This window comes from Bactrocera tryoni, chromosome 5 (assembly GCF_016617805.1).
Source record: "Bactrocera tryoni isolate S06 chromosome 5, CSIRO_BtryS06_freeze2, whole genome shotgun sequence".
Lineage (NCBI taxonomy): Eukaryota > Metazoa > Arthropoda > Insecta > Diptera > Tephritidae > Bactrocera > Bactrocera tryoni.
This window is the reverse complement of record NC_052503.1, coordinates 7,569,895-7,589,255: the sequence shown is the minus strand read 5'-3', so window position 1 is coordinate 7,589,255 and position 19,361 is coordinate 7,569,895. Positions and strand designations below refer to the sequence as shown.

Genomic DNA, 19,361 nt, shown 5'->3' with positions numbered 1-19,361 from the left:
AGGAACTGTTGGACACAGGGTGTTAAGTTTAGTTTTAATTTAAATGTAAATTTGTAACAAACCTTAAATTTTAAATTCCAAGTACTATTAGTATTTTAATTTTGTCTCAGAACAATCAGTAAAAAATACAAAATAATTTCGTAAAATAATAAATAAATGTGAAAGAAAATCAATACCCTGTGAACAATTCTAGTACTTCTAAAGAGCACTCGATTCATTTAAGGGGTTAGGGGTAGTCAAAATTTTCAAAAAAAATAGTTTTTTTTTTGCATTTCCGTTATGTGTAATATCTTAAAAATATTCACTGAAAATTTCACGTTGATCCAATAATTAGTTTTTGAGTTATTCGACAAATAACAAAGGGAGCTCGGGCACTCCAAGGCGCTAGTGTGAAACTTTAAACGCGTTTTTCTCAAAACTATGTTTTTTGAGCTGGTGACAACTGTAACTCGAAAACCGCTCAGAAGAATTTAATGAAATTTATACAGCTTTTAGAATACATAATAAACTCGGGCCTGATCGCAGGATTTTTGTGTTTTCAAAAATTTGGATTTTTTAAGACCAATTAACTGTTGATTTTTTCCAAAAATTGAGACAAAAATTTCCTTAGGCCGCCATTTTGTTAATTTTTGAAAAGAAAAATCCTTCGATCAGGCTCAGGATTATCTATTTACAAAACTAATTTTTTTTAACCAATTTATTTTAGATGAATCTCCAACGACTTATGGTTGTCACCTCAAGTACCTTTTTTTGGAACTGGGTCAAGACAAACAACTATGACTTTGGAAATTAAATTTTTTTTTTGAAATTTTCGTGACTTCAAGTCAACACATTCTATAATAAGGCCATATTACTACTTTTGTAAAATAACACGATTTAATAGCAAAAAAAATATTGAAAATTCTAATTTTTTCGTGCCTCTGACTACCCCTAACCCCTTAAGCTCTTTGATTTTAGTGGCTCTTTGGAAAAGATGATGCGAAACTATTCTCTTTTGCTTGTTGAGATCATTAGCTGATATTAATCACTGATATTAAATGATATTTAAAAAACGATTACTTACAGCAAAACATTGTGTATCTTCAAGAATGAAGTGTTCTGGTGATTCCACCTCATCTTCTTCCATAAAGCTTCTGCAGATGGCGTTTAGTACGATTCGCAACTTCTGTTCCATAAACACCATTCCAAACCCGACTTATTTCAAATTAAAATATACTCTAAGAGTTATAATATATACATACATATGTATTTGCATAGTATGTATGTATACTAGGCGCTGGAAACTAAAAATGTTGACATACATAAGTTAAAGACTCTTTGCCAGAATATGTGAAAAAGCGAATATTTTCAAATTTCAGGTTTAATCTTTCACTAGATGTCCGATTTATTGCCGATACTTTCGCTACAAAGTCATCTTTAGGTCCTAAAGCTCACATATTTCAGTATTGTGAGCCAAAATCGGCATCTTTAGCGAAGGTAACAACCCTATCCGGTGTAAACGACTTTCGTTGAGGTCAATAACCCTTCGTATACCAACGATTTCTTAGTTAACCTTTAGCGAGGTCAACAACCTATTCTGCTGCTAAGGACTATTGGTGAGTTCAACGACATACATATTTGTTTACCTTCGGCGGTCAATGAACCTTTCTTAGTTTTAGCGAAGTCAACAACATTTAGTGAAGTCATTAATCGTTAGCGAGGTAAGAATTGATCGCGGTAAGGGCTTTTCGTTTTTATAAAAATTGAAAGTTTTTCTTATATTATCTCAAGCACCTTTACTACCAGTTATCTGGTGAAGTAAAGACAATTCAAACTCTCATTGATCGTTCTTGCAGGTCCCCTATACACATGCAGACACTAACGGGAGATGTATGAAACCAAATTCTAACAGTAAACTATATGTATATGCAACACTTACATGTGAGAATGCATTGAATATGAATATGGACTCACCATCCATCAGTTCATTCACTTGTGCATCTAAAATTCACCTTCAGTCACAACACTGGCATCCTTGACCTGCCCGTACTCACGCCGTCAAAAGCGCGTACCCCTAATGCGCCAAAACCATCAGTTTAAATGTCATATTTAGCTGTCACAATTACATGTCACTTCTGACACGCTGATTAGATTAGGATCAACAACAACAAACTCAAGGCAATCAAGGCAAGGGGAATAACTGAATGCAAAGGGTGCAAGGCTGGCTGTTGCATGCTGTGTGACCGTTATGCAGAAGCGTGCAAATAAATAGAAAAAGTTGTCTGGGACATATATGTATATTAAGAAAAGTGGTATTTTTACTAAATTTTTCAGGAATCATGACAATAGAGAGCTTCCCGGAATGCAAACCTTAAAGAGGGCGTATGGTAATCAGTAAACGAAGACAAAGTGGTTTGCTTAACTTAACCCAAAAATAGGCCATTTTAAACCTAAAAATAACCAGGAAGTTTTGCTCTCTTTTATTCCGAAATCTTCCGATGTAACGGAAAATATTTTAAATATTTTTTTTCGTTAAAAACTCCTGCTGCGATGTCGCTTAGTCCAAATTTAGAATAATTACTTTCACTTGCAAAACGCTTGTAAACTTGTGACTAGCAAATGACTGTAAATAATAATAATATTTCACGAAAGCGCCTGTGTGTGTGTGCGCAAAAAGTGGAAATGGTTTTTGTGGTACTTGACGCCTCATAATCGTTTTTAAAGCAAATAATAATAGTAACATAACCACAGACCAGAGAGCCCCAACCACTTGGCGTTGAACTTGTGAAACACCTGTCTGGCCTTCGCCCTCAATGGCCACTCAGACTTAACTCTGCGCCGCCAATTATTTATGTAGGATAAAGTGTATGCAGCAAAGCCATGAATGTGCGTGTATGTGTACGCACTGTGTGTGTCGGCCAGTGTGTAGTCAACAACAGAATATTGCAAATAATTCCTTACAACTGAAATCCTTTCACGCCTTTCGCCACTTTAATTGCCACTTACACAAATTGTCGGTTAATTTGGAATCATAAAAGCCGCATGTGGTGGACACAAGCGCATTTATAACAAGTAAGGAAGAGCTAAGTTCGGGTGTAACCGTAGATTTTATACTCTTGCAACTTGCAGGAATCAAAGTCCGAGAAATTCTTTCAGGAAAATATGGCAGTTGGGAGTAGTGTTGACCCGATTCTATCTATTTTTGTCAATAATACAATCTATTAATATGCCACATACTAATAAAATATTCCCTGAGGTTCATTAAGGTACCATTACTAATCATATGGAGTAAAGTCACCCGTATTATTATATGGGGGGTCAAGTTTCGACAAATTTTATCCATTTTAGGCACAGAGAAACACTGTTTTCTGTAAAACACGCTCTCTCATTTTCATAGAGATAACTCACATGTTGGCCGACGTATGCCCTGGAAGTTCGAAAATCGTTGTGTTAGGTATATGGGGGCTAAGGTAAGTACTGACACGATTTAACCCATTTTTGACACACAGAAAAACCATTGACAGGAAACCCATTTATAGGAATTGTACTAAGCGAATTTCGCTATTGTAGCTGTAGTTGTCTAGGAGATATGAACATTAAACCTATTAGAGGGCGGGGCTATGCCCACTTTTTATAATTTTCAGGCCACAAGTGCCCCGTGCTTCGGCAATCCTCTGTTCCAAATTACAGTTCTATATCTTATTTTAGGGGGTATTCTGGTTTAGAAATTCGAAAAAATCGTTTTTTTTTTTATCGTGTCAAAAAAAAATACCTAAAATTCGGGCTTCTAAACCAGAATACCCCCTTTAGTGCTTAGTTATCAGCATCTACGTAGACAGCCAGGCAGCAATCAAGCCATTAACCTCATCTGGCATGTCTCCCAAATGTGTCTTGGGAAGCAGGGCAGCAGTGGAAAGTGTTAACAGAAGCAAGCAACTTCACTTTTACTGGGTGTCAGGCCACAAAGGCATCGAGGGCAATGAAATAGTGGATGAGATTTGCAAGAAGAAGAAGTGTACAGCAAACATCCGTGATCAACATTGGGAAACCCAAGCATTGTCTATACGACGCTCTTGACAGAAGCATGGTAAAAAAGATCAAAACCCGATGGAACGAGCTACCTGGGTGCAAAACTGCAGAAGCCATCTGCATAACGTTAGATCGGAAGTAGACAAAATTCCTATTGCCACTCGATAGAAGAGACTGAAGGCACATGATGGGAATACTAACTGGTCACTGCCTGGCGGCGACACACACCCGCAAGATGGGACTGGAGGACATATTGATAGTGAGGCCGCAGAGTCTGTTAAAATTCGTTTCAAGCGCAGGCACCCTAAACGATGACCACTCCTCCTGGACTTAGCAAGCGAACTCCATCTGATATCGCAAAGGACCAAACTGGTCTATGCGTGGCTTATTGGCCTACCAAATTAACCTAACCGAACCCAACCTTAGTGCTTAGTTATGGCCTTTATAAGTTTTCAATTAATGGCGTTTTGTGGACGTGGCAGTGATCCGATTACGTCCATCTACGAACTCGTCCTTTTTTTGTCAAGGAACGCTCATATCAAGTTGTTTCATCGAGATATCTCAATTGTGAACAAAACTTTTCCACTCTGTGGCAACATGCTGCAGGATTATAAAAACACATCGAGCGACATGCAAGCACGAACATGCCCAATAGGAAATTTCAAGCGTGAGTTCAAAAAGTGCGGTTAGAACATCAACAGTGATTTTCCGTTATAAAGCCATTGCAAGTAATACACCAACAAGATGCACGGAAATTTGCAAACGAAAGAAAACGGTACTGAAAATTTCACAGCGGGACACGTGGTGCTGCACGTTGATAGCAATAAAACAAACTAACTCCAGCAATTCTCTGTGGTCTCGCAACTCATAGAGCCAAAACGAAAAAAATAAAATAGAAAGTACAGTTGTGGTTGACATTGTACACTGGTTGTTGTTAAAGTTGCAAACGCTTAGTACGCTTTTAAATGGCTGGATTTCGGAGCTTTTTATCGTTCACAATTATTCCAATGCGTTAGGCAACATTTCGTGGGGCATGGCGGCTGCTGCTGGTAACTGTGTTGGTGAGAATGTGTTTTGGGAAAATGACGGAAGCACACACACACACACACATATGCTTGAGCACACTCACATCTACAAACATAACTGCATGTACATGTTTGGTGAGGAAGAACGGCGACATTAGCAGCAGGAACCACTTGTCGTGAGGCTACATGCATATGCCAACAACAATAACAATAACAACAACGACAACAACGCTAGCAACGACAATTATGAAAACTTTGAAGTGAAAATGCCAGCGCCAAAACAAAAGTGTCGGGCAATTTTCGTAATAAATTTATGTCGCTACGTTGTCGGCGACATTCGCCGTTGAAGCATTTCGTGAACGCTTGTAACGAAACTGTGGCGGGACACGCAAGTGCTGCAGCACTATTTATTCACTCGCAAAGTGTTTATACACAAATGTACATAATATGTACAAACGAGATATGGCCCAATACGCATTTGGACTCACGATGAAGAGTCTCCAGCCAAATGGGGAGCAATTCACTTTTATATGGAGTCTGAGTGCCTTCGAGTATAAAAAATAGTTTTTATGAAATTTTGCACCAATTCTTAATAGAATTTTTATTTTATTTTTTAAAGTGTGTATATTTTTCCATTCTTTTCTCCACGGCAAAACTTAGGCTTTCTTTTTGGACACTTTAGTACTTTAACTACAAGGTGCGTTCCAAAGTAAACAGGACTTTTTGAATGTAGCGCCCCCTGGTGGTGCCATCCATATGTCGACTGATACGTTCTTTTATCGATTGTCCAGTGAGAATGTCATGACATTTTATAGATCGGAAGTGAAGTTACTGCGTTTTAAGTGAGTTAAGTTTGTGTTATCGGTGCGAAATTGAGCTTCGAGCAAAGGCCAAGAACAAGAACAAAATTTTGTTTGAAAATTAGTAAAACTTTTACCGATCCGATGATATCCAGTAGCAGAGTGCACGAGTGGTTTTAACGTTTTCAAAGTGGTCATGAAGACATAAATGACGATCAACATGTGGGCCAATCAAAATCCGTGATCACCGGAAATTCCATCGAAACTGTGCGTGAATTCATCAAAAATCAGCCGAAATCATCATTCAAATTCATGGAAATGGAATTGAACATCTCCAAAACATCGATTTATCGTATTTTGAGCGAACATTTGCGCTTACGAAATGTGTGCACACGGTTTGTTTTGCACAAATTGACTGACGACCAAAAATTGCTCAGAATCCAATATGCGCCGTCCCATCGATTGACGCTTGTGACCGATTAATTGACCAAAAATCACATTTCAACCATTAACCACTCCCCGTGTTCACGTGATATGGCGCCGTGCGACTTCTTCCTTCTCGGAAAAATGCATTTGCCCATGAAAAGAAAGCGTTATGCAGACGTAGAGGCCATTCAAATGGCCGGCATATTGGCGGCCATACCGGCCAACGAGCTAAAACACTCGTTCCTCATGCTTTTGGACCGTGGAAAAAGCTGTATTGAAGAAGAAGCAAACTATTTTGAATAAAATAAATTGTTTTTGCCGAAAAAACTATTTGTTCTGTTTTTTTTAATATTCCTGTTTACTTTGGAACGCACCTTGTAATGAATATATTTTTTAAAGGGATATTCTAGTTGAGAGGCATGAATTTTAAGTAATTTGGAATGAAGTAAATATTTTATATAAGATCAAAAGGTCGGCAAAAGGCTTAGCTATATCCTCGGCGCGGGTGTTGCCTGGGCAATGGGTGCCGCTGCTTACAATGTCATGACCTCAAGCTGGCTCCTGTCAGAGTCATTACGTTATAGGCAGGCGACCCCTAGTGAAGGCTGACATATCTTCCCAGTCATTCCCTAATGTTGGACTGCTTCACATATATTCTTGGAAGTAGGTGAATGAAAAAAACAACGGTCACTTCACTTGACCCGCATTAGCAAGACTGCCATAAGCATCGGTTGTCTCCATGGTAAGAAACACTGGAGTAGGTATCGATAGTGAGGCCGCGGAATCTTTAAAATTCGTGTCCAGTGCAGGCATCCTAAAGGATAACACTCCGCTTTGACCTAGCAACTGAACTCCATTTGGTATCGCAAAGGAACAAAAGTGATCTATGCGTGGCTTATTGGCCTAACCTTATACAACATCAAATGAATATATCTTTTGAAATTATTAATATTCAAACAAATGCAAACAGTTATAAGTGTGAGTTCAAAATAAAAACTTTTCTAAAAATGTTCAACGCAAATATCGGCTTTATTACTTCACGCTTCCGTCTCTTTTTGAAAAGCCTATTTTTGCACAGACAAAGTATTACTTAAGACCTATGTATAAATTTTTCGAACACCCAATTATTTTTATGAAAACAAACAAAATTTAAGAATGTTTCCTTTTCAAATTTACGCTGCTTGAATTTTGCGTGAATATTTAGTATGCGTAACGGCAAACGGCCGAAGCTAAGCTGAGACAATTTGAATTGAAATTAAATCAGTCAACTGCCAATGAGGTTTTTTAATGACCTCACAACTGTCACACACACACACGCACACACAAGTGCTTAGGAGTATGATGGCACTGAGGATCTACGACGTGTTTAGGCCAAGTGAGTCCAACTTTTTATTTTAGCATAATTGTTCATCAAAATAGTACTATGCCCACATACACACATACACTTCTACATTCACGCTCGAATATATGCACGAATATTGGACAAAGCGCACCAGCCGATAGCCAATTTATATTTAAGCCCCAACGTCCGATAGCTTGTCATCAGTTAAATTTTGCTCCGCAACAGTAAAACAACTAGCAAACAATCAAAATGTTCAAATACGTAAGTACAAACTAACTGTAATTTGTTTATTATGAATATGTTTTGTAATAAAATGAATTCTTCCTTGCAGTTCGCTCTCGTTTTCGTCGCGCTCTTCGCCTTCGCCGCTGCCGAGCCTAAACCCGCTGTGGTAGCAGCACCATTGGCCTACTCAGCTCCTTTGGTCGCCTCCCCCTACTCCGCTGCCTATGCTGCCCCATATGCCGCTTACGCCTCTCCCTATGCCGCCTACGCTTCACCCTACGCCGCCTACTCCGCTTACCCATACAGCGCCGCCTATGTGCTCCGCAAGTAAACGGAATGTAGCGGTTGACCTGTGATAACATCGAATTGGATTTGATTGGCAATGAAAAGGACTAGTTTTTCATTATGAAACTTATGTGGAATAAAAAAAAAAACTTTAAACGAAAACTAGATACAAGTGTTCTCTATATTTTACTGAGTAGGAATAGTAAATACACGCCAAAACTTGCAGAGTGACGAAAGGAACTTAAAACTCCATAAATTTTATCGAGTTTGAATAAAAAGATCTTACCAATTTAGTTAGGTATTAAAACGTTTTCCTTAGCAATTTTTAAATGTTACTTTTATATACGAATTACTTGCCATAAGAGCTCGAGCTCAACCATAGGGAGGGAAGTTGATTATAGTAGTTGGGTCATGGTCGTTCTTCCTTTTCGCTGTTTGGCTACAATTAAAGATTCCAAGTGTAGCCAGGTTTTTCAAACGGAATGGAGGTCTTCCTCTTCCTCTACTTACCCCGGCGGATACTGTTTCGAATACTCTCAGAGCCGGAGGGTTTTCATCCATTCTTACGGCATGACCAGCGTAGCCGCTGTCTCTTATTTCGCTGAATTAGGTCAATTTCGTATATCATAGCCTATTCCTCTGCACCATATACGAGGATGGGGATGATGACTGACTTGTAGAATTTGGTCTAAGTCCGTTGAGAGACGACTTTACCTCTCAATTGCCTAATCAGTCCGAAGTAGCACTTGTTAGCAAGACTTATTCTGCGTTAGATTTCGAGGCTGACGTTGTTGTTGGTGTTATTGCTGGTTCCAAGATAAACGAAATTATCTAAAACTTCGAAGTTAAGACTGTTAACCGTGACTTGCGAGCCAAGCCGAGTGTGACGACTGTTTCTTTGATGACAGGAGATATTTTGTCTTGCCCTTATTCAATCCCCTTTTGCTTCCTTATCCAGTGTGGAAAAAGCAGAACTAAAGGCCAGTGATATCAATATCATCAGCTGTACACTTCTATCGAAGCTTCTCCACTTAGTTCTGCAGCTCGACTTCGAATTATTTTCTCCAGCAACAGATTGAAGAAGTCGCACGATGTCTGAAACCTCGTTTGGTAACAAACGGCTCGGAAATGTTCTTCCCGATCCTGCCGGAGCTTTTGGTATTGCTACTTTTGCTGTGGTCGTCATCAAAAGCGGGGTTTTCTCTTCGCCTTCTCACTTCTCACTAGCTCGCCTTCAAACGTATGTTTTTTTGCTACCCAAAGGATACTTGGTCTAAGACCGGAAGTCGTGAGCTACTTGAGACATATAGGCATATGTAAACGAATCGTTTCCGGCACCTCCCAAATGAATAGCAAGCAGAGAACTTTCTTCACTTGCGTGAACTTCTACACATGACTCCATCCTCCCCTCATTACAAGAATCAAAACCCACACGTTAAAACTATCGTTAGATGCTCAACTTAACTGAAGCAGAACTTTGAAACGTGTCCCAATATATTAAATAAAAAAATAAGAATAACGGTTTATGTAAATATAATTATCAATATTAAAAACATAAGTGTTCACGGCAACTGTTTATCACACTGAAATTGTGCATGTAGCAAGTGTCAACAGCAGGCGCCGGCAGCAAGTAAAAACGCGGTAAACACGCTGTCGCTTACAAGTAACGGTTAACCCAACCAAATATTCGCTGGCAACAACTGCTGACAGCTACAAATCAACTCGCACACTGAAGTGACCATGAAAATGTTGTTGACAGCCGAGTTGCAGCAGTGAACGCTGAAGGACTGCCAGCGACTCTGCTGAACTCGACGCGAAATCCCTGGCGCGAGCGGTTCGCTGAGTTGGCCACACATACACAAATATATATAGTACACACAAATACAACATAAGTGCACGCATGAGTTTTGTTTCGCGAATGCCCTGCAGGAATCTCGAGGACTTCTAAAGTACTGATCTTTCTTGAAATTGAAATTAGAATGAGGACCAGGCTTTGCAAATGATATATTCAGATGAATAAATTGCTTAAGACTTTTGAAGCAATGCGTTTCGTCTCAAGCGGACCATAAATTGTGTAGGGACCATGTTGTTGTTGTTGTACCAGCAGAAAGCAGCCCTCGAAGCCATCGAAACAAACACTTTTGTTTCATCTTTTGAGACTTCTGCGAACTTCTCAAGCATTTTAAATCCCTAACGTCACTACTTCCTATTATCGCAATCCATCCGAAACTTTCAAATCAGCCAAGGAATGTACGAATTAAAAAGCACAAAATAAATTCGATTCAAACCTTTGTTTTTATTTTTTTGCTATTGTGGGTTCAGTAAAATTTTATCCTTTTCATTGCCAATCAAATCCAATTCGATGCTATCACAGGTCAGTCGCTTCAATCCGTTTACTTGCGGAGCACATAGGCGGCGCTGTATGGGTAAGCGGAGTAGGCGGCGTAGGGTGAAGCGTAGGCGGCATAGGGAGCGGCGGCGTAAGCGGCATATGGGGCAGCATAGGCAGCGGAGTAGGGGGAGGCGACCAATGGGGCTGAGTAAGCTGAGTAGGCCAATGGTGCTGCTACCACAGCAGGTTTAGGCTCGGCAGCGGCGAAGGCGAAGAGCGCGACGAAAACGAGAGCGAACTGCAAGGAAGAATGCATTTTATTACAAAACAAATTTATAATAAATAAATTATGGTTAGTTTGTACTTACGTATTTGAACATTTTGTTTGTTTGGTAGTTGTTTTACTGTTGCGGAGCAAAATTTAACTGATGACAAATGCGTTGATTGTCCGTCTTTATATACGAACACAATTAGTTTGTTACTGCGATTTTATTTAGTTTTTCGTTTTGTGTTTTTTTTAGGTTTTTATTTCGACAATTTTTAGCTAGGCACGTAGAAGGTCGCAAATTGGCCGTTTATATTAAAATAATCGCTTACATATGTATGTAGTATGTATTTACCTACATACATGCATACAAACATATATTTAGGTATTCATGTATCTGTATCTATCATATGAATTAGTGCGTGCTCTTTAAGGCAGAAATAGTGGGTAGTCTTAGAATAGTCTTAAATCACAATTTTTTCTTTAAAGAAGTCTTGCGTCTTACATATCTGAGCCCATTCATGTTGTATCCTCCCAGAAATATCTTGATTTGGCGAAAGTCTGAAGTGGGAAAGGAACACGGTCCCCTTTGCTGTTGTTCTTCTTTCCAGAACTCTTCTTAATTATTGTAGGGATCAACTGCAAAACTTGACCAGAGGTCTATAGATGTGAACGCGATTATATGCTACAGCAAAGCCTTCACGACTTCAGGACTATTCATTGGGATGAATTTGTCTAATGATCCTTAAATTCCGAAACGTTATTACCATCCTTTCGCCACACAATTCTGGCGTTTCAGTGCTATAGAGTGGGGTTGAGTATAGGTTCGGATATGTAAATAGGTTAATTTAATGTAAAGCCAAGAATAATCAGACATGGACTGCTAGAGTCGCCTATCCATTGTGATGGCCAGAAGTTCTAGGTTTAAATCAAAGGATCTACGCATATCGACAAAAGGCTGGAGCCTTTCACAAATTTATTGAGACGGCTAATATGCGAGTCGCCGTTACGAGTTTTCGAAATAAAGGTTCTGCGATTTGGTAACGGCGAATATCGCATTCGTTGGAACGATGAGCTGTACGAGTTGTACGACGACATTGACATAGTTCAACGCATTAAGAGACAGCGGCTACGCTATCTAGGTCATGTCGTTCGTATGGATAAACATTCCAGCTCTGAAAGTATTCGAGAAGAAGACCTCCATTCCGTTGGAAAGATCAGGTGGAGAAGAACCTGGGCTCACTTGGTAACTCGAAACTCGCCAAATTGCTAAACAAAAATAAACAATTTACGCGCTGTTGTTAACTCAGATACAACCGCGTAAGCGATGTCTACGCCATTCGACGGGTCCGTAAAAAGTATGGCAACCCTAAACTGACAAAAGCCGAACATTGGCGAAGAAAGAGTCTAAATGTTTCCACCTCAGCTTTCTCATTGAAACTTTGACAAGTTGCATCTTCCACAATCCTTACCCTCACCTTGTATGTGTGCCAAAGGGATAGTGTCCAGTTAGGACGCCTATCATTGTGGCGATAAGAGCCTTGCTAAAAGCTTGTAGTTCAATGGACCTTTTACGTTCCACTCTGGGCCAGGAGGATTTCGCAACCCCACAAGTGCTGGTTGCTGACCAATCGGTTTAACAATTTTCAATGATTCCGCAATGATCAGGCATCCAGAGAAGTTTAATATGGAAGTAGCTTGACGTTGCTGCTGGTCAGGTCATGGACTTCTTGACTAGCGAGCTCCTCTCAATCGCAACTCTTGATCTCAAGCGCTAAATTGGTAGTTATATTAACTTCTGCCTGACTGTTGTTAGGGAGACTCTTGACGCCCAAGCCTGAGGCTCTTGACTGTACCTATCCTAGGTTTCCGCGGACATAAATTACCTCATCATTAACGCTTTAGTGCCTTTAAGCATTGAATCGTCCATATGTGTCCCCAACGTAGTCTTATGGCTTGCACACATATTTATTTTTTAAGTCCAAAATTAAGCAAAAGTGGTCAGTGTTTTCTGGTCGACTGAAAGCGCATCACAAAAGCTTACCTCTAGTACACATCAGTAGGCCTTTATTATAAAATATATTTCTAAGTATTGTATAGTGTAGCTTGTAATAAGCTCGTTACACATATTCCTCTCATATGGATATGAGGGCATTTTGACATATTTTATGGTGAGCGAAAGAAATACATACAATGAAAGGGCTTGCTGACACGGTGGTGGTCGCTGCCAACTTTTGGCAGTCGTGTCATCGACAGAGATTCATTAAGAATGCAGGAAGCGTTGCAGTGCTTAAAGGCATTGACCAACATTGACAAGGCGCAACAACAACTGTTTCTGTGTTGTTGCTACTCATTTAGGGAGTTTCGGTTTTGTTTGCTCTTCCTGCCGTCGGCAAAGCCACATGTCCGAATTTTTTAGGTAATGCTCGAGTATATCTATAAGTATTTATTTCTAAACTCGCAAGCAGTAATGCTATAATTTAGCGTTCGAAAGTTAGAAATTAGTAGAAGTAAACTATATTGGTACCTATGGATTACTAAGAGTTTCTAAAATCTTTAGAATATATACATATGTATGTACATATGTGATTTTTCAAGCTATAAGATATGTGTGGTTGTATATATGGTACATTAGAGAGTGTCGACTTACAGGGAGCCAAAAAAGCGGAAAAATCGCATATGCGGTAAATGTCCTACGGATCATTCCGAACAACTTTCCCTAAAAGACTTTGGGTATAAAAACGGTTTCGGGTCTGTGATTTTAAGGGCGAAATTTTTTAGGGATTGTAAAAATTATTTCGCCAGTTCTTGTGATATCTGAATGATATTTAATACGTAGGTGCATTTTGACATTCTATAGATCATTTGCCGGATCGCTGGCTTGAAACCGGGTTTTGACCCATAGTACCTTAGGCAATTTGTTCAGAACGATAAAACATTTTACGCAGAAAATTTCCCGCTACACGATTTATAGAAAAAAATGTACCCGTTATAATATATGTACTTAGATATATACAAATATACGAATATGGATGGATGGAACATGATAATAGATCTACATATATAGCTGATTGGAATTCGTTTTTTACCGAAATTAACTTTATCTTTCATGGACTGAAGCAAGTAAAATTACACCAGAAATATAACTGCATATAATATTCTTAAGAAATTATTTTCATATTTCACCCTAATTCAAGATGTTTCCATGAGTTTGCGTTTTAAGAGTTAAGAAATTGCCTACTAAATGCCAATAACATAAAGAAACAAAAGATTTCGTTTTAATTGTGTTTTATTGTTGCTTGTTTGGAAAACTTTTCATTATTTTCTGTCCTTTCAACTCATTGCCAATAAAGTCCAATTCGATGTTATCACAGGTCAGTCGCTACAATCCGTTTACTTGCGGAGCACATAGGCGGCGCTGTATGGGTAAGCGGAGTAGGCGGCGTAGGGTGAAGCGTAGGCGGCATAGGGAGCGGCGGCGTAAGCGGCATAGGGGGCAGCATAGGCAGCAGAGTATGGGGAGGCGACCAATGGGGCTGAGTAAGCTGAGTAGGCCAATGGTGCTGCTACCACAGCGGGCTTAGGCTCGGCAGCGGCGAAAGCGAAGAGGGCGACAAAAACGAGAGCGAACTGCAAGGAAGAATTCATTTTATTACAAAATTAATTCATAATAAATAAATTACAGTTAGTTTGTACTTACGTATTTGAACATTTTGATTGTTTGGTAGTTGTTTTACTGTTGCGGAGCAAAATTTAACTGATGACATATTCGCTTAACGCTCGCCTTTAAATACAATTCTTCGGGGAAGTCAATTTGTTGGCGACTATGCGAGTTTTGATTTTTTCTTTATTTTCTGTGCAGCGAATATTTAATCGCTTTGTACTAAACACTTGAAGGCCTGAAGGACGCAAATTGACACCTTGTATTAAAATACACAAGTGCGACTGTGTGTTTGTAAGAGGGTGTATGTAGCAAACAAACTCCGCGGAAAGGAGTACTTCGAATTAACGGATGCTTTTATCGGTAGAAAAGACAAGCTCAGAATACAGAAGCGTATGCAAAAATTTGCTGAGAAAAACAACACTTTTTGTTCTCTTGTAACATGTTGCCAGAGAATATAATACTTTTGTTCATCTAACGGTTGTACGTTACACCTAAAACTAAGCGAGATAGACATAGAGTATGTATATATATAAATGATCAAGAAGACGAGAAAATTTTAAATCCGGGTGATTGTCTATCTGTCCGTCCGTCCGCCCGTGTAAGCTATAACTTGAGTAAAAATTGCGATATCTTGACGAAGCTTGGTATGCGCGTTGTTCCTTGTCAAAAAATAATTATGAGTTCGTAGATGGGCGTACCGGAATACCGCCACGCCCACGAAACGACATTAGCTAAAAACCCATAAAGTGTCTTAACTAAGCATTAAACAAAGATATTGAACTTTAATTTAACACAAGGGAACGCAGTAAAAAAGGGTAACTGTGGGCAAATCGGATTACAGACATGCTGACTTCCCATATAACACGATTTTAAATTCTTCCTTTAGAGTATGCGACCTTATAGCCAAATTTGTTCAAACCCAACAAAAACTATTCAAGCCTCTAGGGTCTGAATATTTGGAACCCAGTACCCATAGTTGACCTTTTATCGAAATTTTATTGATCAATATCTGAGATTTATTACTTAAATTCAGAGAGAATCTTTTTATGATAGTAGTATGTCTATGTGCTACAAATAGGTTGAATGTGGTCAATACTTCCCCTAGCCCCCATGTACCATAATACTGGATATATCTCCCAATATGTGAGTTAAGTTCATAAAATTGAGAGAGCGTGTCTTTCTTATATCGGTGTACAGTTGTGCTTGGAAAGAAAAAAATCACGAAAAACTTGTTCTAGATCCCATAAAACAAACAGGCTTTATGTACCTGAATCTACTTCCCTGGCTTATATCCTTGAAACCCCCAGGAGTATATCGGTTATACGCGAACTTAGTTTTTTCTTACTTGCCGCTTTGATATTGTGCATTTAAGCTTTAATATATCTTAGGCATATTTACTACAATTATTCTAAATTCATCTCATGAAAAAAAATCTGTCCAATGACCTCTCGTGTTTTGCTCCAACTTAAAGAGAATTTACAACTCACTTTTTTAAGTAAGCTACAAGATGTGTTCCAAAGTAAACAGGAATATTTTTGAATCTAGTTAGAATCTGCTATTTTTCCAATTGTCCAGTGAAAATTTCATGACATTTCATCGATCGGAAGTAAAGTTATTGCGTTTGAAGTGTCAGTATGTTTGTGTTATCGGTGTGAAAATGAGCTTCGAACAAAGAGCCAACATTAAATTTTGTTTTAAAATTGGTAAAACTTTTTACAAAACGTTTCAATTGATGAAACAAGTTTATGGCGATCCATGATATCCCGTAGCGGAGTGAACGAGAGGTTTTAACGTTTTCAAAGTGGTCGTGAGGACATAAATCACGATCAACATGTGGGCCAATCAAAATCCGTGATCACCGGAAATTCCATCGAAACTGTGGGTTAATTCATCAAAAATCGGCCGAAATCATCATTGAAATGCATGGAAATGGAATTGAACATCTCCAAAACATCGATTTATCGTATTTTGAGCGAACATTTGGGCTTACGAAAGGTGTGTGCACGGTTTGTTTCCCACAAATTGACTGACGACCAAAAATTGCTCAGAATCCAACATTCGATCGTCGCTTGTGACCGATTATTTGACCAAAAATCAAATTTTAACCAATAATCACTCCCCGTATTCACCTGATATGGCATCGTGCGACTTCTTCCTTTTCGGAAAAATGCATTTGCCCATGAAAGGAAAGCGTTATGCAGACGTAGAGGCCATTCAAAAGGCTTGTACCGGCATACTGGCGGCCGTACCGGCTAACGAGTTAAAACACTCGTTCGACATGCTTTTGGAAAGTGGAAAAAGCTGTATTGAAGAAGAAGGAGACTATTTTGAATAAAATAAATTGATTTTACTATTTTGAATAAAATAAATTGATTTTATCGAAAAAAACATTTTTTCTGTTTTTCTTTTTTTTTTAAGTCTTGTTTACTTTGGAACGCACCTTGTATGAATGAAAATATGTAAATAAAAACAAACGTTAACATCAGTTACATTGGAGCAACACAACACCCTTCACCGGAGCATTTCTTATAGTATAAATCGGTCAGTTTGAATATGATATAGTTTTTGGAAGTTTGTGGCATTGTCTTGCATAATAATTTATCTCCGATTTCGTGCAGATATTTTGTCAAATAAATAGTCTTACGGTTTTTCATATCAGATTCTTCTTTTCTTCTAGGGCTTTTAATTCAGTTATCATGAAAGGTATAATTATATGAGTAATTCTACACTCCCCGCATCATATTTGGTTAACATAATCAGTAACAGAATTTCATTGCTGTTTCATTCCGCTCCATTTGCACTCAGAGAGGAGAGAGAGAGAGAGTGTCATCGCCTTGGCGTGAAAGTGCGCGTGTAAGAATTTGCAGATATTTAAAAATGTTTATTTACAAAAGAGCAGCTGTTCCGTGCGGAACTCAGCAAAGTCGCAGAATCTTTTGATTTGGCTTAGAATTAAGTCTAAGGAAAAAGTGCATCAAAATGAATTTGACACTTTTAATCACTTTGAGTTTACTAAAGGTGTGTGCAAGTGATGGACAAAATAAATTCGATAAGGATCGTATATATTTCCCTGATAATTTGCCAAAAGTGCTCACAGGTAGGAAAATAATGGTATGAATTCTATTTTGGAAATAATGTGATTAATTTGGTTACAAATAGCTGTCGACGCCGCAAATGGTACTGACATTTCATATCGAAGTGGAATATGGAACACTTATCCCGTGGATCCACTCCCAAGAAGAAAACCGCGACGAGGAAATAAGACATTTTGATGTGTTAGAATAGAAAATAATGTATCTCCAAATTGTTGTGTTTTGATTGCAGTGAAAATAATGCAGGCTTTGTGTGCTTAAAAACATTTCAGTTGACTTTATTTTGTTGAAAAAAGAATCATATTATTTTGTGGTAATATATAGGGTAGTCGAAAAAGTCTTTTCGTATTTTGTCTAAAGATGTTGTTGCAATCGTCAGTCTCATTGTGTCATACCATATAGTGTTGGAAAGGTGAGATTGCAAGCTTCATTTAACCAAAAAACAAATTAAATTCGGGGATGTTGAAAAAAAAGTTACAGCTGTTCAAAAATGAGTGAAAGTAATGAAGAAATTCGCTATACTTTGAATTTTCTTTAATGGGAAGAATGCCACGCAAGCCACCAATGAAATTTGTGAAGTTTACAGATAGGATGCTTTATCAGTTCGTGTAGCACAACAATGGTTCGCTCGCTTCCGTGCTGGAAATTTCGAAATTTGCATTTACACTGATGAAAGTTTTACAGTGATGAAATAATGTCTCTAGCGGAAAAACGTCAAAAGTGGTCGAGCAAAATGTTACTTTTTTTCATTATTGTTCATTTTAAATATAAAAAAAAAATAAGTTGAAGTTTGATTAGAAATACGAAAAGACTTTTTCGACTACCCAATATTAGGGTATGGCTGGTCAAACTTAGTTATTGGAGACTCTGCGAACATAAACGTTGTTTGTATGTACTATGTATATTATTATATGTAGTGCACATAAATATATGGCATGTAATCAAGAACGCCAATAAAATACACATCTTAAATATACTACTTATATACACATATAATGTATGTGTGCGTGCGTGTGAGTAAGCAAAAATTGCATTAGCTGTGTACTAAATAACTGCGGACATGACGGCTCAATGACGATGGGCACGCAGGCCATCGATAACCGTATCACCGCGAGCGCTTCATTTGGTATGCAGGAAGCGTCGCTGCGCTTGGAGGCAGCAGGTCACTTGAAACGCCCCCGCACGCTCCCCGCTGAATGACGGTTGTTGTGGCAGCTGTTATTGAGCTTTACTTGGCATTTGGGCAGTTTTGCTTTATTTCAGACCGAGGCGACTTTGTGCCCACCGGCCCCTTCCACTGCGTTTGTGGCAAGAATGGCCTTTAATTATCAGTGCTAATGCAAGTACTTGACGGCAAAAACAACAAATGCTTAGCGTTAAGTCCAATTACCACATAATTGACACGGGCCAAAATGTGTGCTAAAAATGTCAACAAGAACTTCATTACCAATACATACATACATATACGCAATAATTATAACACAAACAAAAAGCTCTAAGCTCGCAATTGCTTTATTTGCCTTATTTACATATTTAATTTAGTTAGTGGTTTTATTAGTTTAATTCATTGTCGTGCACTTATATTTCGGGTTGTCTATCAGCACCCAAGTCGGTACTCGTAAATGTGGGCATTAAAATGCGCGGCTCAACGCCTCCAAAATCGGACTCATAAACAAACATACAAACGCGCACACGTACATCACTGGACACACAGCTGATTGTTCATAACCCTGCACGTTTTACCCAAAACTTTGGCAATGTCAGCTCTTTGAACGCATAATTATGTCGAGTTATGAACCATCAGGCAAATGACAAGCGTATATAAACTCAAGCGATTGTCATATTTTTATCAGTTCAGTTTTGTTTTCGCAACAATACAGCACAAACCAAACACAAG

At 38.6% G+C, this 19,361-nt stretch overlaps 1 protein-coding gene across 1 annotated transcript; it reads left to right on the top strand.

Moving 5' to 3' along the window:
- The first annotated feature begins 7,810 nt into the window (after positions 1 to 7,810).
- Positions 7,811 to 8,157, top strand: LOC120778134 (pupal cuticle protein C1B-like). The gene is made up of 2 exons (XM_040109858.1): positions 7,811 to 7,862; positions 7,933 to 8,157. The coding sequence occupies exons 1-2, from the start codon at positions 7,851 to 7,853 to the stop codon at positions 8,155 to 8,157; spliced, it is 237 nt and encodes a 78-aa protein (XP_039965792.1). The 5' UTR covers positions 7,811 to 7,850.
- Positions 8,158 to 19,361: the final 11,204 nt, after the last annotated feature.